This window comes from Puma concolor, chromosome C1, assembly GCF_028749965.1.
Source record: "Puma concolor isolate L17-30 chromosome C1, mPumCon1.1.hap2, whole genome shotgun sequence".
Classification (NCBI taxonomy): domain Eukaryota; kingdom Metazoa; phylum Chordata; class Mammalia; order Carnivora; family Felidae; genus Puma; species Puma concolor.
Window position 1 is genome coordinate 4,160,553 of NC_141674.1, and position 22,999 is coordinate 4,183,551.

General features: G+C 50.5%; 1 protein-coding gene across 5 annotated transcripts in view; it reads right to left on the reverse strand.

Moving 5' to 3' along the window:
• The window catches only part of ACOT7 (acyl-CoA thioesterase 7), a 102,743-nt gene extending 80,558 nt beyond the window's left edge, over window positions 1-22,185 (reverse strand). The window contains exon 1 of one of the 5 annotated variants that reach the window (XM_086715521.1): window positions 22,031-22,185. In XM_086715521.1, coding sequence (XP_086571647.1) covers window positions 22,031-22,161 — 131 coding nt within the window. In that variant the 5' untranslated portion in view covers window positions 22,162-22,185. Of the gene's footprint in view, window positions 1-6,214; window positions 6,327-6,483; window positions 6,823-7,418; window positions 7,577-15,699; window positions 15,771-22,030 lie in introns of those variants that run through there. The other 4 variants (XM_086715522.1, XM_086715523.1, XM_025931022.2 and 1 more) reach the window with 4 other exon arrangements.
• Between the last annotated feature and the right edge of the window lie 814 nt (window positions 22,186-22,999).

Sequence of the window (22,999 nt, forward strand, 5' to 3'; positions counted from 1 at the left end):
TGAAGGAAGAAGTGAAATCGACCAAAACAAATCATACAAATACTGTATGATTTTCCTTATGCGTAGAATCTAAAAAAATAAAACAAAAAACCAACAAGATAACAGACTCATAAATAGAGACAAATATCATCAAGAATAGTGTAATAACTCCGTATGGTAACAGATGGTCACGGCACTTAGGGTGAACATTTCGTCACGTATATAAATGTCCATCCACTATGTTGTACACCTGAAACTAATACAATAGTGTGACAACTACGCTCAATTAAAAAAAAGAATATTGGCAACATGTTTCAGATACCACGGGATCAATTAGGCAGCTTCAGGCTGGCTTGTGAGTGTTACCACCTCAGCTTTCATAAGGCACACGACATAGTGGGCTCAGCCTGTCATCAACGGAGGCAGAGCACCAATCAAACAGGACTCAGTTTCCTGAGACACGGGAGGACACCAGAAAGCAGTGTCGCCGTTAAAGCTCTGGATTCCAAACACAAGCCACATCTGAGGGAACACAGCACCAGCACAGCCAAAAACACACACAAAAAGTGTGGCATTTACTGAGAATGATGGCCACCCACGCTCGCTCACCCTGATCAGTTACAAGGCTACAATTTCCATCTGCTAAGTGCCCACAAGGTAATGAAATATTTAGCTGGCTCGAAGAGAGACTGAATTGGAAGCCTGGGGACTTTCAATAGGTGGAGAGAGGGGCAGGGTACGTCTCCAGCACGCCCCCTACAGACCCCAGCTGGGGTGTGCCAAGGCAGGCCAGGACAGGGGTTGAGGGATCAGAAACGAACCCCAAGCATTTTCCAGTCCCGTGCCCTGAATGACAGCAAAGCACTCACACCAGGTGCCCTTCTAAGACCCATCAGACAAATCTTACAGGGGTGAGGACTTCAGGGTCTTCTCCCAGACCCAGGGAGCAACGCCCTGACCTCGCGGCATCAGGACACGCATGTTCCCTAAGGCTCAGAGACGCCCTCAGCATCGTGCTGAGTTTGGGAGACACATCACACCTTAGACTTTTAATCCTACCCATTCATAAGCCAAAGTAAACAACAGGCCATTTCTGGGGCAGCGGGCGGGCTGGAGCTGTCTCCACCACCTGCCCCCTCCCTTTACAGTAGCATTTGCCCCTGGTCAGGGCAGGCGATGAGGTACAGAGAACTCGGTGTCGAGACCTGGGTTTCAGTGTCCACTGGTCACTCCCGCACTCGGTTTACCCCATCTGTAAAATGAGGGTGATTCCTGTGCACCCCCCCCCCCGCCCCCGGGGCTGAGAGCTACGCAAGCGAGCTTGAAGGGTGCAGGGTGCAGATGGGAGCCGGGGCGAGCTCTCAGAACGCAGGTTTTGCCCCTGAACACAGGGCCGCTCCCCTGTCAGCTGATGTCAGGCTTTGCTCCACATCAAGACGGCGAGAAAATAAGTTTTCTTACAAAAGCAGTTCTTTCTCCCGATACTTCAACCTCCCAGTCTGATGTTATCTCCCCGGCTGGATTAAAATTCTGATTTGCTAGGGCGCCTGGATGGCTCAGTTGGTGAAACATCTGACTTTGGCTCAGGTCATGATCTCGCAGTTCATGAGTTCAGGCCCCATGTCCGCCTCTGTGCTGACAGCTCAGACCCTGGAGCCTGCTTTGGATTCTGTGTCTCCCTCTGTCTCCCACTCACACTCTGTCTCCCTCTCAAAAATAAATAAACATGAAAAAGAAAATTCTAATTTCCCTGGGGCACCTGGGCAGCTCAGTTAGTTAAGCATCTGACTTTGGCTCAGGTCGTGATCTCTTAGTTCGTGAGTTCAAGCCCCTCATTGCATCGGGCTGTCTGCTCTCAGCTGTCTGCTCTCAGCACAGAGCCCGCTTTGGATCCTCTGTCTCCCTCTCTCTCTGCCCCTCCCCAGCTTGTTTTCTCTCTCTCTCTCTCTCTCTCTCTCTCTCAAACTAAATAAATAAACTTAAAAAAAAAAAGGCCCTAAAATTCTGATTTGCTTGTTATGTCCAATGTCCAATTAAATGTCTCACAGGGCCACAGGGCACACTCAAGGCCATGACTGCTACAGGCAACTTCCCACCTCCCAGGGTTTTTAAACACCCTTTATTATTTTTTTATGTTTATTTATTTATTTTTAATTATTTTTTAATTAAAAATTTTTTTAATGTTTTTATTTGCTTTTGAGACAGAGAAACAGAGCACAAGCAGGGGAGGGGCAGAGAGAGAGGGAGACACAGAATCCGAAGCAGGCTCCAGGCCCCGAGCTGTCAGCACAGAGCCCGACGTGGGGCTCAAACCCACGGACTATGAGATCATGACCTGAGCCAAAGCCCAATGCCCAACCGACTGAGCCACCCAGGCGCCCCAATGTTTATTTATTTTTGAGAGAGAGGCAGAGACAGAGCGCAAGCAGGGGAGGGGCAGAGAGGGAGGGAGACACAGAATCTGAAGCAGGCTCCAGGCTCCAAGCTGTCAGCACAGAGTCCAATGCGGAGCTCAAACTCATGAACTGTGAGATCATGAGCTGAGCCTAAGTTAGATGTTTCACCGACTGAGCCACCCAGGCGCCCCATAAACACCCTTTATTATTTTTTATTAATGTTTATTTTTGATAGAGACATGAACAGGGGAGGGGCAGAGAGAGAGAGAGAGGAGACAGAGGATCAGAAGCAGGCTCAGCCCTGACAGCAGCGAGCCCAATGTGGGACTCAAACTCGCAAACTTTGAGATCATGGCCTGAGCCGAAGTTGGACACTCGACTGACTGAGCCACCCAGGTGCCCCTTAAACACCCTCTAGATGGGCAGTCACGCCTGCTGGACCTGCCCCACAGCAAGCCCAAGCCTAAGGGAGGAAATTCAGGGCACCAGGGGGTTCTGCCTGTCTGGCACAGCCCAGGAAGTTCCCCAACGGGGACCTGCCGCACGGGAGGCCTGTACACGAGGCTGCCACCTGCCTGGGACAGGCTGGTCACAGCACGACGCTGCAAGGGGGCGGGGAAGGCCGGAAGGGGGCGGGGTTGGTATTCAGGGAGGGGAAGCGGAACCACAGACCCAGGCTGAGACCCCACACAGCCGCCAGGAAGCACAGCCTAGTCCTGAAATGAAACCACGTGTGTGATGGACACTCCACATTCTACAGGGTGCAACTTTTACTGTCGGTGGACTTTTGCTTCTGTCCTCAGGGTCAGGGATAACCCGGGGGTGCGGGCCAGGTGGGTGGCTTCAGCCCTGCACTTACCAGCCTGGGACCCCGACAAGTCCCGGGACCCCGACAAGTCCTGGGACCTCGGAAGAAGGGGTGGGTCCACCTCAAAAGAACAAAGCTGGACCCTTATCTCACAGATTCAAAATAGGTAAAGCTCTGAACAGAAGGGCTGAGGCTGAACGAAAACATACAGGTAAGGCTCTGTGACCCTGAGTCTGGCAACGGTTTCTTAGGCACGACGATAAGAGTACAAGCAACCAAAAAATAAAAAAACCGAAACTAGACTACATGAAAATGTCAAAAGTTCTGCGCTTCGAGGGACACCTGGGTGGCTCAGTCGGTTGAGCGTCTGGCTCGTGACTTTGGCTCAGGTCATGATCTCACGGTTCGTGAGGCTGATCCCCGCATCGGGTTCTGTGCTGATGGCATGAGGCCTGCTTGAGATTCTCTGTCTCCCTCTCTCTCTCTGCCCCTCCCCCATTCATGCACGAGCATGTGTGCTCTCTCTCTAAATAAACATGCAAAAGTAAAAAAAGGTTTGTGCTTTAAGACAGAACATCCAAAGTGAAAAGACTGAACGGGAGAAAATCTCTGCAAACCATGTATCTGAGAAGGGTCTTATCTCTAGAATACAGAAGGAAGTCTTAACAACTCAGTAACAGAAAGACAAATATGCCAAATGAAAAACAGGTAAATAAACAAAACAGCCAAGCTGTACAAATGGCTGATAAGCACTCAGCATCGTTACTCAACAGAGAAATTCAAATCTAAGCCACAAGGAGATAGGCGGCTGCAATCCAAAAGGCAAATACCCAGCACGGAGGGGGATGTGGACCGCCCCCGCACTGCTGGGGGAAGGGGGGAAACAGCCCAGTTGGAAAACACCCCGGAAGTTGAACAGAGTAAGCACATGACCCAGCAATTCTACTCCTACTCACACGGCCTCTGACCCCCAAGGTGCGGGTTCTTCTCTTCTGCACCACCAGCTGGGTGTCCTACAATTCAACGCAGTTCTGACGCTAACAGCCCAGAGGTAGCGCAGACCCCATCCAAAGTTCAAGGGCTCCAGGCTGTCCCTGCTTCCACGCCCCTCTCAAGTCCCAGGCCGCCTGAACTTCTGACAAACTGGCTCTAGACTTTGGGGTTCCCACAAAAATCTCCTCCGGTTGGATCATTTGCTGGAGCAGCTCACAGGACTCAGGCAAACTTTGCTTTATTCACATTTACCGGTTTGTTGTAAAGGATTCAGCTCAGGAACAGCCAGATGGAAGAGGCGCAAAGCACAAGGTGTGGGGTGGGGTCAGGCACGCTGCCCTTCCGACACCTCCATGTGTTCGGCAACCCGGAAGCTCTCCCAACTCCACTGTTCCGGGTCTTTATGGCGGTCACGATGGAGGCATTGGTGATTAACTCAACCTCCAGGCCTCCCTCCCCCCACCACCATCCCCAGATAGGAGGTGGGGCTGAAAATTCCACCCCTGTAAGGCAGCCTGCGCCAGGCTGGCCACCAGTCCCCATCCAGAAGCTATCTAAAAGGCTCCCGGCCACCTCGCATCTCATCAGCATACCAAAGATACACTCTCAATGGAAGAATTTCAAGTGTCTGAGGAACTCTGTGCCAGGACCCAGGGATAAAGACTAAATACCTTTGTCTTATTAAGCCACACTAGGTATACATTCAAGAGACATCAACGCACACGTCCACACAACAGCTTGGACAGGAACATTCATAGTAACGTTACGCATAATAGATGAAAGGTGGAAACACGGCAAGGTCCATCAGCTGGCAAATGGACATGCAAAATGCGGTATGTCCCCGCACGGTGAATTATTATGAAAGAAGCATGGATACACACATGATGAAAACATCATGCTATGTGAGAGAAGCCAGATACAAAACACCATGTTGCATGATTCCACTTATCTGGGATGTCCAGAAGAGCCGAACTTGCCCAGAAAGAAAAATAGATGGAGGCGGTGTAAAAATTAATAAAAATTGAATTAATAAAAAATAAAAAAATATTTATTCGGGTCAGGTCATGATCGCATGGTTCGTGGGTTCGAGCCCTGCGTCAGGCTCTGTGCTGACAGCTAGGGGCCTGGAGCCTGCTTTGGATTCTGTGTCTCCCTCTCTCTCTGTCCTTCCCCTGCTCATGATCTGTCTCTCTCTCTCTCTCTCTCAAAAATAAAAAAATAAACATAAAAAATTTTTTTTAAATAAAAAAATTCATAAGCCTCGTTTGTAATGGAGTCGGGAGGCCAGCAGGGGGAGGTCTCACACCCCACAGACCCAGCAGGAGGAGAGGTATCCTAAGGTCCCACCACACCCCTCCTGCTTGACCACAGGCAGGCCCCAGAAAGGCTCTCCTCCAGCTCCAGCAACAGCCCAGCCAAGGAGGGATTGTCAGAGTTCAGCCAATGGGAAGCCGCTACACTTCCAACTCCCAGTTTGCTCCAAAGGACAGCCCTCCCAGGCCGCCCACCCCTTCCTTCTATAAAGGTTACTCTGTTCTCCAGACCTGCCAGTGGTTTCACAGAAGCTTGCTTGTCTGGAGTTGTAATTCTCTGCTATTCCCAAAGAAACCCGTTTTTGCTGGCTAAACTGTACCCTTCAGTGGATGAGTCCTATGGAACACGGATTACGTTTCGATAAATAAAGCTGGTACGAAGTAGAGGGTGATATACTCACCGAACAAAGTTTCTGTAAAGTTTGAAATAAACATAGGAAGGCCACGGTAACAGCACAACGTTGTGCTGCTGAAGATGAGCCCATCGTGCGAGGACAGCTCTGCTGCCTTGCATAAGCTTCTGGTCCAAAAACCGCAGCTTGAGCCCCTGCCCCCGGAGACAGCAGATGCCCCCACGGCCCCAGACTCCTCGGCAGCAGGTGCCCAGGGAGGGATGAACGCGCACAGCTGTTGGCACGTGCGGTGCTTCAATTTCCACACCTGCCTCCTTCCCTCAAAGGTGCCAGCTGCCCAGAGCCCAGAGCCCACCAATCCCGAAAGCCTACCTCCTCCAACAAAGCCTGGGGGGGGCTTCAACAGGGCCCCGGCAGGGAAGCATGCTAGGTTTCCACTTGGATGAACACATTAGTGGGCATGCTCAGTCAAGCAGTTCACTGAACACCCGGTGCTCCAATGGCCCCTCCAAACCGTCAACAATAAATCCTGAGTCATGTGGCCCACGGCTCCAGGGCGGGCTGCCCAGTCTGCCTTGCACGCTGGACACCAGCGGGAAGAAGGCGCTGCTGTGGGCACAGAAATGTCCTTGTCATCCTACCTTGCAGTGATACAGGGTCGAGACAGCAGATTAGACCTGGTTTCAACAGCCTGGACGGAAGCCCAGCATTTCTCCCCAGGACCCTGGGAGCTCCTGGGCCCCAGATTCTCCCAGGTGGCTGCCTGCCTGCTGAGCTCGCGGAGGCGGAGGCGGAGGCGGAGGGTGTAGACTAGCGGCTTCATCTTGCAGCGAGTCGTCAGTTCACCCAGTTCTCAGCACAAGGCTTAGCAGCCCCCACTCCCGTCTCCCCAGGGGGCCTGACCCCACCCAGAGCCCTCCAGACAGGAATGCAGATGTCCCTCTCCCCGGAGCCTCCTCCTGGGGCTGCCCCTCCTCCCATGAGTCCACAGTCAAACTGGCAGTTCTGCTTCCGGAAGCATCTCACAGGATGCTTCTCTGCAACCCCAGTGACGCAAGGAATTCATGACTTGGCCTGAAGTCATAGAGCCTGGCTGTCTCCTGAGCAAAGGAGGAAGGCGACAACAGGCCCACCACCTGTCTGCGGGATAGCCGCGTGACCATTCACAAAGGAAAAAGGCACAGAGTGGAGTCGGGAAGCTAGAAGGGGAAGCTACAGCACTTGGCGTCAATGACAATTACAGATTCCAACAGAAGGATCAGCTAAGTGCCTCCACGGAAAACCCTGTACCTTGCATCTTCCACAAGAACTTGACCACCCCTGCAACCCAGCCAATGAGAAACCCTCATCCCCCTGGGCTCTGGCTTTTCTCCAGTGGACTTTCACTCAGAACCCCCCTCCCAACTTCCTCCTCCTCCACCTCCTCCCCCCTCCCCATAATATTCCTTTCCTCTGTTGGACTTGCCTTTGTTGGTTTTGCCACAGCTTGCTTGTCCCAACTTGCAACTCTCTGCTCTTCCCAATTAAGCCCATTTTTGCTGATAAAATAGCTGACTTTTCTTATTTCTAAGGTTACCATTTTTTTGGTGATCAGAAGTGGGATCCAGAGGCGACCCCCCAACAACTCCGGGGCTGGTGGACACAAAGGTGCCAGTGCCCCCAAAGCCAACACGGGTCACGGCTTTCTTGCTGACCCTGGAGTGCAAGGGCAAGTTTTCTCCTGGATTTCAAGCTCCACTCTCTTTGGGTGTGAGCTCTCCTGGCTGTATTCAGGATCTATTTTAAGGCTTTGCCCTTTCAGAGTTCTCACTTGGACTTTGGTCGGACTTCTGTTTGGAACTGTGCTGTGTAGGACGTTTGCTTTCTGCTTTCTGCTTCAGATTCTGTGTCTTCCTCTCTCTCTGGCCCTCCCTGCTCGCCCACTGTATCTCTCTCTCTTAAAAATAAATAAACATTAAAAAAAAAAAACTAAAAAAAAAAAAAGAAAAGAGAAAAGAAACAGGATCCCAGGCATCAAAACTGGGGACGCCCATCCCCCGTTTCTGGGATACACTTGGTTTTATGTTTAAAAACTATGGTCCCCCCCAAAAAAATTTAAAAAAAGAATAATAATAAATAAATAAAATAAATAAATAAATAGAAACTATGGTCCCTCCTCGTGCACAGTTCTAATTAAATGGACCACCTTTTTTTTTTAATTTTTTTTTTAATTTTTTTTTTCAACATTTATTTATTTTTGGGACAGAGAGAGACAGAGCATGAATGGGGGAGGGGCAGAGAGAGAGGGAGACACAGAATCGGAAACAGGCTCCAGGCTCTGAGCCATCAGCCCAGAGCCCGACGCGGGGCTCGAACTCACGGACCGCGAGATCGTGACCTGGCTGAAGTCGGACGCTTAACCGACTGCGCCACCCAGGCGCCCCTTAAATTTTTTTTTAAATGTGTATTTATTTTTGAGAAAGAGAGAGAGAGACAGAGCTCGAGCAGGGGAGGGGCAGAGAGAGAGGGAGACACAGAATCCGAAGCAGGCTCCAGGCTCTGAGCTGTCAGCACAGAGCCTGACGCGGGGGCTCAAACCCATGGACCGTGAGATCATGACCGAAGCTGGAGTAGGATGCTCAACCGACTGAGCCACCCAGGCGCCCCTTAAATGGACCAACTTAACCAAAAGTAATTTAGAACATCAGTGGCCATTATGAGGAACTTCTCAGTTCCACAAACTTACGCTTCTCAAAACTAAACTGGATAGCCAGGCTCTAAAACTGTCATGACTGAATGGGATGTCTATCTGGACTGGAATTCTGAAGGTTCCAACCATTATCAGGAATCCAGAACTGCCTTTGCAAAACACACTTTCTGGACTGAGGTAAAGGAACAGTTAAAGACAAAGAGGCTTCAGGGCACCTGGCTGGCTCAGTGGAGCCTTCGACTCTTGATCTCTGGGTTCTGAGCTCAAGCCCCACACTGGGTGCAGTTTCCATAAATTAATTAAATTATATATGTGTGTGTGTGTGTGTGTGTGTGTGTGTGTGTGTGTGTGTGTGTAAACAAAAAGGCTTCTGGGGCCTCCTTCCCCTCCCCCCCGTCCTCTTTGTCTCAGGGCACACGGCAGACACCTTGCGCTCCAGGCCCACCGTCCTCCTTCCCTTCTGTACCACCTTCACCTCCTCTACATCCTCAGTTTCCCCATTCCAATTCCCTTGCCGATTTTCCATTTTCCTTTGACTCTCTGCCTGCTTCTTCCTATCCTGAACCTATTCAAACATGCCTCTTTGGGCCTGGGTGTCTCAGTTGGTTGAGTGTCCAACTCCTGATTTCAGCTGAGGTTTGTGGGTTCAAGCCCCACACTAGGCTGTGCTGACAGCACGGAGCCTGCTTAGGATTCTCCTCTCTCTCTCTCTCTCTCTCTCTCTCTCTTTCTCTCTTTCTCTCTCTTTCTGCCCCTCCCCCTCCAAAATAAGTAAATAAACATTTTAAAATATATTTTAAAATAACAATAAAATAAAATGCACCTCTTTAAAGCTAAGTCTCCTTTGGATCCTATAAGGATCCAAATAAACCCCACATTTCTTACATTCCCTAGACTAAGGCTGAATTTTGAGCCATAGTTAAAGAGTTTCCTAAAGTGACGAAGGACCCCCCCCCCACGGGTTTGCTGAAGAATTTAACACACGTATTCACACTTGCCAACCTAGTTCTCAGAGTTCTATCAATTAGTCCACATGGCTCAGAGGTGAGGGCCAGGCCAAACTCTGGATGAAACTAGCCCAATGGGATCATCCTGAAAGGGAAATAGAGAAACAGACCCCTAACTCTGGCAAGATGCTAGAACACTTCCCGGAAATCTCCAGGGAGCAAGTATAGTAGCCTTTCCTAAAACTGTTGGTTGGAACAAAAGTCAGGCTTGCACACAAAAGCCTGATGAACCTGTTCATGACTATTATAATCAACTCCAAATTGTCTTTAAAGAAAATTCTGGTCTTCCCTTAGATGTTGAATCCACCCAGGAAGCATTTAACTATGTTTATGAATGGGCTGAACTGGGATTTTTTTTTTTCTTTTAGTTAAAAGGACCAGGATGGAATGGGAAACTATGTCCACTGCCAACTGAGTTAGTCTGGCAAACCCGTTCACTTACACCTGTGATGAGTCTCCTAATAAACCACTAAAATTCTCAGTTTTCAATTCCAGCAAATGAAGTCCCTGAACAATACCAAAGCCTCCTAGTTTCGGCTATTTTTGCAAAGGGCCAGGACATTGGGATAAAACTGCTATCATGTTGGGGCGCCTGGGTGGCTCAGTCGGTTGAGCGTCCCACTTCGGCTCAGGTGATGATCTCGCAGTTCGTGAGTTTGAGCCCCACGTCAGGCTCTGTGCTGATGCCTCGGAGCCTGGAGCCTCCTTCAGATTCTGTGTCTCCCTCTCTCTCTGCCCCTCCCCCACTCGCACTCCGTGTGTGTGTGTGTGTGTGTGTGTGTGTGTGTGTGTGTGTGTGTCTCTCTCTCTCTCTCTCTCTCAAAAATAAACAAACATCGGGGCGCCTGGGTGGCGCAGTCGGTTAAGCGTCCGACTTCAGCCAGGTCACGATCTCGCGGTCCGTGAGTTCAAGCCCCGCGTCAGGCTCTGGGCTGATGGCTCAGAGCCTGGAGCCTGTTTCCGATTCTATCTCCCTCTCTCTCTGCCCCTCCCCCGTTCATGCTCTGTCTCTCTCTGTCCCAAAAATAAATAAACGTTGAAAAAAAATTTAAAAAAAAAATAAACAAACATTAAAACTGCTATCACGCTAAGCACTGTGGGCACCGCATCCCTCCAGCCGGTCTTTCCAACGTCCTCCTAATTCCCAACGTTGGGTTCCAAGGAGCTACAGGGGCTCTTGACACAAGCCACTGGCTGCTATGAGGGACTCCAACTTGCCCTCTACAGGACTTTCGTCTAGGACTTCTGAGCAATAAGTAACGTGGTCATCCCTCGGCACCTGCTGCCCCTCCCACCACTGCACGCTAGTGACATCTGTTCCCAGAGAAAGCTAGTTTTTCACCGTATTTGATCCATGCGGTGCATCTTTGGTATTCCAGTTGGTAAGGATAGCCACTATTCTCTTTACTTTCACTTGGGAGCATAAACACACTTGGACAGAAATGCCCCAGGGTTCCAGCGGGTCCTTACTTTTCAAAGATCTTAAAAGCTGACTTGGATGATATAAAGTTTTCTGTAGGCTCTACTCAATATGATACATAGATGATTTGGTTCTCCGATGCCCTTCTCAAACCTCTTCACAAGAAGACAGCATCTACCTGCTACAACTTTTGGCCTTAAAGGGACAGAAAATCCCCCGAAGAAAAACTGCAGTTTGCTCCAATCTGGTTTGATTCTAGGAAACCTGATCTCAGAACAAGAACTCCATTTGGATCAGGCAGTTTTCCTGAACTTCCCAAAACCTAAAACTAAGCACCAATTACAAAGTTTTCTGGAATTGGCTGGCTAGTCAAAATTGGGTTCCAAACATCTCTCTTACAGCTCAATCTCTATACGCCCTACTTAAAAAATGAAAGATCAGGGGCTCCCAGCTGGCTGAGTCGGTAGAGCACGTGACTCCTGACCTTGGGATTATGAGTTCAAGCCCCACATTGGGCACAGAGCTTGCTATATGTATAAAAGTGAAAAGGAAAAAATGAAAGGTCAGGGAGACATAGCTTTGGGGACTTTAAGGAAAAGCTTAATAAGACCCCTGCCCTCAGATATCCTAACTCTTTTTTTTATAAAGTTTATTTACTTTGAGAGAGAGAGGGAAAGAGAGTGTGAGTGGGGCAGGGGCAGAGAGCATCCCAGGCAAGCTCCGACTGTCAGCGTGGAGCCCAACTCCACAAACTATGAGATCACGAGCCCAATACCAGGCTGGAACTCACGAACTATGAGATCATGACCTGAACCGATATATCGAGGGTCAGACGCTTAACCAACTGAACCACCCAGGCGCCCCAGCTACCCTAATTGTTACCTCCCCTTTTCCTCTGTGTAATGAGAGGGAATGGAATGCCTTAGAATACTCATCCACAAAAACACAGGGACCGTTATCGACCCACAGGGTATGGAGCCAACAACCAGACCCTACGGCACGGGAATATCCCCTCACGGCCATTCCTGCCACTAACTACCCTGTTAGTTGAGGCCGCTGAAGAAAAAATCAGGGGACCCACTTCAGCCATCCTTGTATTTTGGCCAAGGGTGAAACCACAAACATTTATGCCAACAGCACGCCTTTGGGGCAGCTCATGGCTTTGGAATGTTGGCTAACAGTGAGGCTCCCTTACCTCGACTGGGAATGGGATAAAAAATGGCTCCCGGCTCCAAAATGTATCAGGTGCCGCGCTGCTGGCTGCTCTGCCTATGAGTGAGGCTCCTGGGCATCCCCGGAGACCAAAGGAAACCACCTTGCAGGATTTCTGCCAAAAACGATGCTCTTAAGGAAACCGACAGCCAAATCCGTCATGGTCCCAAGGGATGTCGTCCCAAGTGATAATTTGCAAAATTCGACAAGAGATACCCAACAGTTGGCCCCAGAGAGGGAAAAACAAAACAAGACTGGAAATCTGTTCATTGTTGGCTCAATAAAGAGAGAGAACTCTGGTTCAAACCGAATTAACAATCTGGCCCTACCAGAAATTCTAAACTTCCCACTGCTTGCCTCCATACATGCATTGAACCATTGGTCTACTGACAAAATGATAGTGTTTGTGAACCAACATTGGCGGAGAAAAATTAATAAGGCTGCAAAAAGTGCCTACTTCACTTACCCACCTGTCCAGAGTGCAATCCAGGGAAATCTGTTCGCACTATGCATTTCATACATCTCACCTTGAAATCCTGTTCAGAAACATTATCCCTACCTGGGTAACTCCTCTCAAACTTTGTAGTGATGGGGAAACCCATTTTTCTGGTCAGGTGCCTCAAAAAGTCTGCGTTGTTTGGCTAGTTTTAGCACACTTTTATCGTGCATCCTACCCTCAGTCCTCAAGGTTAGCTGAACACGCTAACCACACCACGAAGATTCACCTGGAAAAATCTGTATGGACCTTCCAGGTCCTTGGCTGAAAACATTGCCATCAGTCCTTCTAAATCCCAGCTCTACCCCCTTTGGAACTTGTAGACTCTCACCCTCTATGGTAGTCACAGGACATCTAATGCACTTGGCCCCTGCCTCCTCTGACCCATAGCTGACAAAAGGAAACACATTCCAACATTTTAAAGGTCTAATTGCTTCTATTAAAAATAACCATGCTTTGGTATGGGGCGCCCGGCTGGCACGTCGGTGGAACGTCCAACTCTTGATCTTGTCATTGTGGGTTCAAGTCCCGTGTTGGTGGGAGAGATTACTCAAAAAAAAAAATTCTTTAGGGGCACCTGGGTGGCTCAGTCGGTTGATCATCTGACTCTTGCTGGTTTCAGCTCAGGTCACCGTCTCACAGTTTGTGAGTTCGAGCCCCAAGACCAGCTCTGTGCTGACGGTGTGGAGCCTGCTTGAGATTCTCTCTCCCTCTCTCTCAAAATAAATAAATAAACATTTTTTAAATAAAATTTTTAAAAAACATAAAAATAGAGGCACCTGGGTGGCTCAGCCGGTTGAGCCTCCGACTTCGGCTCAGGTCATGATCTCATAGTTCATGAGTTCAAGCCCCACATAGGCTCACTGCTTTCAGCAAGAAGCCTGTGTCAGATCCTCTGTCCCTTTCTCTCTGCCCCTCCCCCGCTGGTGCTCTCTCGAAAATAAATTAAAACATTTAAAAATTAATTAATTAATTTAAAAATAATAGCAAATAAATAAATAACATAACATAAAAATAAAAATAAAAATAAAAATAAAAATAAAAATAAATAGCCATGCTTTGGTACAGCAATCTTTTCAACATCTGTTTCCAGGAGATGAAGACCTCAGGCATCACACCTTGCAACCTGGAGATTCTGTTGGAAGAGACACCTCCACAAAGCCTCTTCCAACTTGTTAGAAAAGCCCTTCCGAGGTACTGCTAACATGCTCTTGTGCCGCCAAACGCCAAGGAATAGACTCCTGGACTCACGCGACTCATCTAGAGAAAGCACCACACCCTGACCAGCCTGGCACGCCACCTGATGGCCTGAAAGCAAAGACTTCCCAGAGTTGGAGCAGAGGACATCCGCCGAGACAGCTTTCCTGAGATGTCCCGACCAGGCCTGGGTTCCTCTTCCTCGCCGTTGGCTCCTACTCTCTCTCTCGAAAGAAAATGCTCTTGTCCACATTCCCCCAAGCCCTTGCAAAAGGAGGAAACCTCTCCTTTTGATTATGACCCTTTTCAGAAACAGCCTCATCACGATCCCGAGGCAAATTAGTTTTTCACTTGCCTTTTCTAAAGAAGTAAAAGGTTCAGGAGTCACAAAAGTCTTTGACCTGGGCTATTATTTGACTCTGGGTTCTTATCCAAATCCATGGCCACTGAACTCGCAAACTTACAGACTGTCTTATTGGATAACATTTGTTTTTCCAAACAGTTCTTTTGAGAGAACGATACTGTTCTCATACATCTTTAAAGTTTTGCTATTTTTGCAAAAAGTTCACCAGCTATCGCATCCTGCTCAGACCGGCACCGTATCCTCCCCAGTGTCCTGGGGAGGCCATTGCCAATTCTTCCCACATGCTCCAGAGGGACCCACAACTCTGCTCTCAGGGCCACTCAGCAGGGACTCCCAGGAAGCATTGTAACTGTGGCTTCGCCTCAGTAGGGAGAATTTTTCTCCCCTAAGTCAAAGTAAGTACCAATAAATATTTTCAGTTGGCTACTTTCAGACCTATAGTCCTGGTTTAGACCCATTATACAATTTGGAATTGTTAGGTTACTTGTGTTTGTATTTTTGTGTTTTGCTGCCCGTCAAACTTTTGTAAAAATGATGTAGCCAATCAAGAGATGATCTCCAACGGTTATGGCCTTGGTGAATATGTACTATATATTTTTTTAGTTTTTTTTTTAACGTTTTATTTATTTTTGAGAGCGGGGAAGGGGTAGAGAGAGGACAGAGGATCCAAAGTGGGCTCTGTGCGGAGAGCCCGACACAGGGCTCGAACTCATGAACGGTGAGTTCATGACTTGAGCTGAAGCTGGACTCTCAACCCACTGAGTCATCCAGGTGCCCCTCAACTCTGGTTTCAAATGATATGTTCCCACCCACTCCTCCACTCCACACGAGTGACATCACAGCTTGGCATTCGTAAATATCTTAGCATTGCCTCTGAAAGATAAAGACTACAGGCAGGGCGCCTGGGTGGCTCAGCTGGTTGGGGAGCTCAATCAGTTAAGTGTCCAGACTCTGGTTTGGGCTCAGGTCATGATCTCACAGTTTGTTAGTTCGAGCCCTGGCACCGTGGGGCTCTATGCTGACAGTGTGGAACCTGCTTAGGATTCTCTCTCTCTGTCTCTCTCTCACCCTGTCTCTCTCTCACCCCTTCCCTACTCACGCTCTCTCCCTCAAAAATATTAAAAAAAAAAAAAGATAAAGACTCCATTTAAAAACAGAACTACAAGGGGCGCCTGGGTGGCTCGGTTGGTTGAGCATCCGACTTCAGCTCGCATCACAATCTCACCACTCACGGGTTCGAACCCTGCGCCGGCCGGGCTCTGTGCTGACAGCCTCAGAGCCTGGAGCCTGCTTCCGATTCTGTGGATTCTGTGTCTCGCTCTCTCTCTGTCCCTCTCCCGCTCATGCTCTGTCTCTTTCTCTCAAAAATAAATGTCAAAAAAAAAAAAAAACACACACACACACACAAAACAGAACTACAAAACAATTATCCCACCTGACACACAACACCAATTCCTTAGTATCATTAATACCCAGGAAGTGTGCTCAAGTTTCCTCCATGGTGTCCTGGAAGTTTTGAAATCTGCATTTGTGAACTGTATTCACAAATCACCAAGAGCCGGAAAGACCCGGATGTTCGCTGACAGGTGAAGAGAGAAACATATTGCAGGTAATGGATGCAACAGCAGCGAGCCCTGCAGGCACAGCAGTGGTGCTCACAAGCGCAGCGCTAAGCGTATGATTCCATCCGTATGAGAGTCTAGAAAAGGCAGAAACTAGAGTGAGAGAAAGCAGCCCTGTTTATAGGGATCGGGGGGTGGGTAGGGACTGACTGAGAAGGAGCAGGAGGGAACTTTTGGGGGTGATGGAAATGTTCTAGGTCACAGCTGTCGTGGTCATTACGTGGATGCGCACATTTGCTAAAACTCAGTGAACTGGACACTTAAAAGAGATGCATTTTATTATGTGTTCATTATACTTCATCAGATTGCTTTTTGAAAAGTGTCTGGGTGACTCAGTTGGCTAAGCGCCTGACTCTTGATTTCGGCTCAGATCATGCTCTCACGGTTCATGAGTTCAAGCCCCGCGTCCGGCTCAGTGCTGACAGTGTGGAGCCTGCTTGGGATTCTCTCTCCCTCTCTCTGCCCCAGCCCTCCCCACCTCCGCAGGCTCTGTCAAAATTTAGAAAAAAAAAAAAAAGTTTTTTTAATTTAAAAAAAAGCAGAACTACAATGATCTCACCTTAAAAAAAAACAGAAATTCCTTAATATATTTTAAGTTTCAAAGGACTATTCAAGTTCCCCCAAATATCTCATAAATGCTTTAAAGTCTGCACTTTTGTCGATTTTCTACCTAAGTGTAATTTGCATACAGAAAATGTGCATTTGTAACAAGCTTCCTCAGTTACTCAGGTGTAGGTTGTCCCCAGGTGGGCTGACCATGTAATTCATCCCCCTCCCTGGGACACCTGGAGACACAGTGGACCTGGAAGCCGACCCCTGTCTTCGGGAGGCTGGGCTCCCCTTGCAGAAGCCACGCCACCCGGTGAAGACCAGTAAAAGACCTCCTCTAGGGTAGCGCCACAGGGCCAGCAGGGGGCGCACTCACACTGCATCGGTTGCAGGCCAGTCAGGAAAATCGGCTCCTTTCAAGTCCACATGGCTTTAGCTACTACTTACCGCTCCTGCAGGAGGAAGAAGGGTTTCCCCTCGCTCCGGCAACAAGCCGAGCCAGTGAGAGACAGTCACAACTCGGCCAGTGAGAAGCCACTATCCTTTGAACTCCCAGTTTGCGCCCACAGACTTTGTGTTCGTAACAACCTTCCGAAAGTCCCCTCTCTCCTCTATAAAAGAGCTTTCCTCTCTTTTGTTCTCCAGGCGCCGAGGGTTTTGCTGTAAGCTTCCTTGCCCTGCAATTCCTAAATAAACCCAGTTTTGCCGGTAAAATGACTGACGGCTCCATTCTTTAATATTAATTTATTTGGGGGAGAGTGCAGGCGGGGGAGGGGCAGAGAGAGGGGGACAGAGGATCCAAAGTGGGCTCCAGGCTGACAGCAGCAAGCTCGATGTGGGGCTCAAATTCATGAACCGCAAGATCATGACCTGAGCTGAAGTCGGACGCGCAAGTGACTCAGCCATCCAGGTGCCCCCTCTGACAGCTTCATTCTTAACGTTAACAGGAGAAAGCAACTTCTGGCCTGAGTGAAACCCGGGAGCTGATGGGCTGTGGTGCCACGTCCAGGGCAATGCCAAGCTGCCAGGCCCCCTTACAGAGGGAGGCTGGATGGTGGGTGAGAACAGCCGACCCAACCACAGGCTCTCTGAGCTGCAAGAACTGTGCCTTTTCCTAGGGCCTCCACATCCCAGCAAGAAAGGAGTCAGCACCGTGCATTGTTTTATGGAATGTTCCAGAATATTAGCTCAGAGTGTGGTTTCCCTAAATCAGATTCGATGTTTTCCTTAATTCCACTGTAAACCCAAAGACAGAGCTCAAGGGGAAAAAATTCTAACCCCTTAACATGCTAAAATCCAGGTCCTTTGTCGGTACTACAGTGAACAAAGCAATCGCTAATCTCAATACATTTCCTAGTAGATCTGTATCTAACAGCATGCAAACAAAATACCTTGTAGACCTCACACACTTACCTACAAATAGAGGATTCCTGGATTATCCGCCCTGGGCAAAGTCTAAACCAAAGTCCGCCTCCATTAGCTAGGCGGTTCCCAGAGAGCTTCTGAAACCCTTAGGAAATCCTTCCTCTCACAGGCCTGCCATAAATTCCAGTTTTTAAATCCCTCTCCATACTACACTGTCCCACAGTGTAACCACCAGTCACAGGAGACTATCTACGTTTACATTTAAATACATCTAAACGAGGGGCGCCTGGGTGGCGCAGTCGGTTAAGCGTCCGACTTCAGCCAGGTCACGATCTCGCGGTCCGTGAGTTCAAGCCCCGCGTCAGGCTCTGGGCTAATGGCTCAGAGCCTGGAGCCTGTTTCCAATTCTGTGTCTCCCTCTCTCTCTGCCCCTCCCCCGTTCATGCTCTGTCTCTCTCTATCCCAAAAATGAATAAACGTGAAAAAAAAAAAATTTAAAAAAAAATAAATAAATAAATACATCTAAACGAATGCAATTAAAAATTCACTTCGTCCACATCTGGCCACATCCCACGCACTCAATGGCCAGTGACTGGTATACTGTGCCACCATATTGCACAGACCTGGGCATCTCCATCACTGCTCCACAAAGTCCTGCTCTCCAACAACCTGTTACATGGCATGTCCTTCAGCCATTTTTTCAACAAAGCCTCGGAGGCTTCTACTAGGGGCCTGCACTGATGCCATGATTAAGCCTCACAACCAAATATAAACTGAAGCTTGAGTAAGCGTTGGACAAATCGTAGCAGTGGGGACACCTGGCACGGAGTACTCTACCAACAGCCTTCAGCTCCTGGTCACGGTCCGAGGTGTGCCCTTGACCAAGTCTTCAACCCCTGAGAGCCTCATTTTCCGCATCTATAACATGACACAGCTGGACTGGGGCTCCTTCTGAGTCTGACATTCTAGAACTCTTGAGTCCAACAAGGAAAAGTGTAACTTAAGCAAAATTTAATTAACATTAGTTAAAAATAAGCCAAAAGAGGACACCTTGGTGGCTCAGTTGGTTAGGCTTCTGACTCTTGATTTGGGCTCAGGTCATGTTCCACAAGATGGAGCCCCATGCTGGGCTCTATGCTGACAGTGCAGGGCCTGCTTGGGATAGTCTCTCTCTCCCTCTTTCTCTCAAAATAAATAAACATTAAAAAAAAAAAAAAAAGGAAATAACCAAAATAGTCATAGGAAAAATGTTCTTCTGAACTTAAAAAAAATTTTTTTAATGTTTATTTATTTTTGAGACAGAGAGAGAGCATGAACGGGGGAGGGTCAAAGAGAGAGGGAGACACAGAATCTGAAGCAGGCTCCAGGCTCTGAGCTGTCAGCACACAGCCCGACATGGGGCTCAAACTCACGGACCATGAGATCATGACCTGAGCCAAAGTCAGACGCTCAACCGACTGAGCCACCCAGGTACCCCTGTTCTTCTGAACTTTAAATGCTGTCCTGGAACCTGCATCTTAGGGCCGGATCAAAGGCGGGAGGAGGACAGCACCCTACCGTGGCCTGACTGTCCAAAGTTCAGGCCCTCAAAGATAAACTGTTCTCTTTGTGAGCTCATATGCCCTTTACGAGGTCACTTTTATAACTGCCCAGCACTATGGCAAAGATTGTAATCCCTACAGCCACCCTGACACAGGCATTATCATCTTCAATTCACAAATAAGGAAGCTGAGGCCCAGCGAGGTTAAGGAACACGCAGAAGCCGAAAGCAGCTCACCTACAAGGGACAGAGCTAAGATTCGAATCCAGGCCCCTTAGCCTCTTGGGCCAGTGTCCCACTTTTTGGACAAAAAAGAGCTTTCATTTACTTACAAGGTGCCGGCCACTCTGCCAAGCACTGGATACACTTTCTTTAACACTCAGAACAACCCATGAGAAAATGGGGACACGGAAAGGTCAGGCAGCTTCCAAAGGGGCAGAGGCTGAATTCATTTCAGTAATGCCAATTAACGTTTAGTTAGCAAATTACGTTTTCCTTGTCGGACTCCAGGGCTGGTTCTAACCACTGCCTTCCCCAGCCTTCAGGGCCCCTATCTCTTCAACATTGCCTTCCACACCAAGAGCATGTGACCACTCTTAATTATCTAGGATGGTAGAGGTTTGGGCCTCCTTCTCTGCTGAACTGTGGACCCCAGAAGATGAGGACCGAATTTTCCATGTGGGTGTCCCTCCGTGGCACTTTGCTCTTTGGAGGCATCCAGTAAAACTTGTTAAATTCATGGGCTTGGCTGTCCTAGGGCAGGAGGCTCCTCTTTCAACATGGGGTGTCAGCTCAGATGTCCTTAAAGGGCTCCCCACCCTCGTATGTCCACTCTCCAGAATCCTGGGGTTTCTGTGGGCCAAGCCCTTGTGACCACGGCCGTTGTCACAGCCCCACCCACACTCCCTTTGGCAGTCATGCTGGGCACCTGAGGCTCACCTCAGCCAGGCATCCTGCCCACCTGTCCCAAGACTACTCAGAGACAATATGCGATTGTGAATGTGCCACAGGCAGCCCTGTACACACCATGGGTAACAAAAAGCACACACACATGCTTGTGCACACACGGGAAGCGTCTAAAACTATCCAAGAACTATTAACTGTTAGAAGCTGGTTAAAGAAAGATGATATGTATAGACTGGCTATTCATCATCCTCATGAAGTAAATAAAAGCCTGGCCTTCCACGTGTAGACTGAAATCGGTATCTTCTTTTTGGGGTGAGCGCAGTGGAAAGTACACGGGTCTGGAGACAGAAGACCTGGCAGGGGCTGCCCTCAGGCTCTTGTGGCTGGATGACCTTACAGAGACATTGGGTCTCCCAGAACCTCAGTTTCCTTCCTCTCTTCACAGCGGTGAGACCCCTGCCATCCTTTCTCCCAGGTAAGTTGGGCAAACCGAATGAGAAGAGAGATACACAAGCCCTTCGTAAACCATGATTGCCAAGGTCACTTGGCCAATACGAGGCAGAGCCTGATCCAAGACCCTGACTCCAGGCTCGCCTGTTTCCCAAAGTCAGTTGCTTCTATCATTTTGCCAGGAACTTACAGTTAGTGGGGCCTTGACTGCCACACAGCCAATAACAAAGGGAACAGAGCAAGGTTCCCCTTAAAGATCTCCTCTCCCTAAGAACGCTCAAAACTGACCTTGAGGTTAGGAAAGGCTTCTGATGGCGTCAGAAGTAGGGGTGGAGTCAAGGCACCCCAAGAATCCAACACTTACTACACATCCAGTTGTTGTCTTTTCCAGGGAGATGTCACCATCCACAGGAAGCCAACCTGGTGGGTGGGACCCAAGGTCGGTGTGATGCCCAACCTCCAAATCTGAGGAACCTACCCCAAACCAGGAAGCAGCTCATTCTTAGTGGTGTGTCAGGCAGACTAGGCCCGGCTGCAGGCCCCAGTCCTAGTGAGGCCTTCCCAGACTGGCCCTTACTCAGCTCACGCTCAAATACTAGCGTGCCTGCTTCCGATTCTGTCCAAGGTAATGAAGAGTAACCTTGAGGCTGCCCTCCCCGCTCCAGTGGGAAACGAGCCAGCTCACGATCTCCAGCTTCCTCTGGGGGCTTCTATCTACCCATGGCCCGTGGAGGAAGGAAGGCCGGGGGTGGTCCGCTGCGAAGAACAACCCGTTGCCCCCATTGTGTAAGATGCTACCAGGCTCAATGGAGCAATTAACCTTTCGAGGGGATGGGTATTTTCTGCTCCTCCGTTAACACCGACTCCCCGAAAAAGCAGAGGCAGACAGGAAAGGGACTGTATCTCTGCAGCCTCCGCCCACTCGGGTACCCACCGAGGGGCTCGCCTGGCAAGCTGGTAATCTGCACCCCACCTCTCAGGGGATCCGGCAGGCGATGCACCACCGCCCGGAGAACGCCCTCGGATTAGGGGGCTCAGCGGGACCCCGGCAGGGGCTCCGGCGCGCTCGGGCACCGGGCGGGGCGGGGCGGAGCGCCAGGGATGCGCATCGACCCCGCCCGGGGACGGCGCCGCGCGGATTCCTCCCGCAAACGGCCTGCGTGGCCGCGGCGCCGTCCCCGGGATGCGCCTCAGGCCGCCGGCGCTGCGGGCCTTGAGGAGCATCCAGGCCTCGGCGGGAGGGCGGCGAGTCGGAGAAGCCGGGCCCGGCCGCGGGCTGGGGCGGGGGGCAGGGCGGGCTGGGGCGGGCCGGGGAGGCCCGGGCGCTGACTCGGCGTCCGGGCTGCTCGCCGCTCCGCGCGCCCCGCTTACCGGCAGATCTGGATGGCGGACGGGGTCTCCGCGGCGGGGCCCGACATGCTGGCGGCGTCGGCGAACGACTGAAAGAGAACGCAGGTGTCTGGCAGGCCTGGCGCGGAATGAATGAGCCCGGGCGGCGCCATGGAGGGGGAGGGTGGAGGCGGGGCCTGCGCGTCGGAGGGGCGGGACCTAGGCGCCGGCGGCGAATCGAATGCGGTCTCTTGCGCAGGCCCCGCCTCTGCGCGCCCCGCCCCTCGGGCCGCCGCCGGCGCCCGGGGCGTCCGGTTCTGGCGGCGGTGGGGCGCGGTGGGGAGCCGCTTCCAGAAGGTTCGGCGACTGTTGGGCGGTGCCGAGCGCGGCAGCCGCGTGGATCAGCCTCGCCCCGCGCCGCGCGTGTCCGCGGGGGGGGGGGGGGGGAGGGGAGGGGCCGTCCCGGCAGCAGACGCTGGGCGGTGGCGGATACAGCGCCCCGCGAGGTGGGCGAGCCCGGGCTCGGAGGCCCTGGGGCTGGAGTGCGGCAGGAAGGCCTGCGGGGGTCCGCCTCCGGGGCTTGCACTCTCGAATCAGCCCCTGACGGGAAATTGGAAGTCCCCCCACCCCCCGTAAACGAGCATTTATGGCGGAACTGCTGGGTATTGTGCTGGGAGGGCACGTGGGTGCGCAGAACCCGGAGTCAGGAGCCGGCGAGCTGGGCGGCAGACGACCAAGGACCCGGGATGGCCTATACCGCCGGCTGCAGGCAGGGAATCTGCCTACGCGGTCCGCTGCAGACCGCCTCGAGCTTCGTGCAGGATTTCCTGGAAGCCCTGAGCTTTTGCTTGGAGGTGTGCGTGCGGGCGGCGGTAGGGCGCCCTAAAGATGGTGAGCTGTTCTGTTGCACAGCCCAGGTCAAGTCTGGGTTGCAAAATAGGCTTAACACACACCAAAGAGGGAAAAGGTGATTACATCTGTGTGCCAGAATTGCAGAGAGCTTTTTACTCC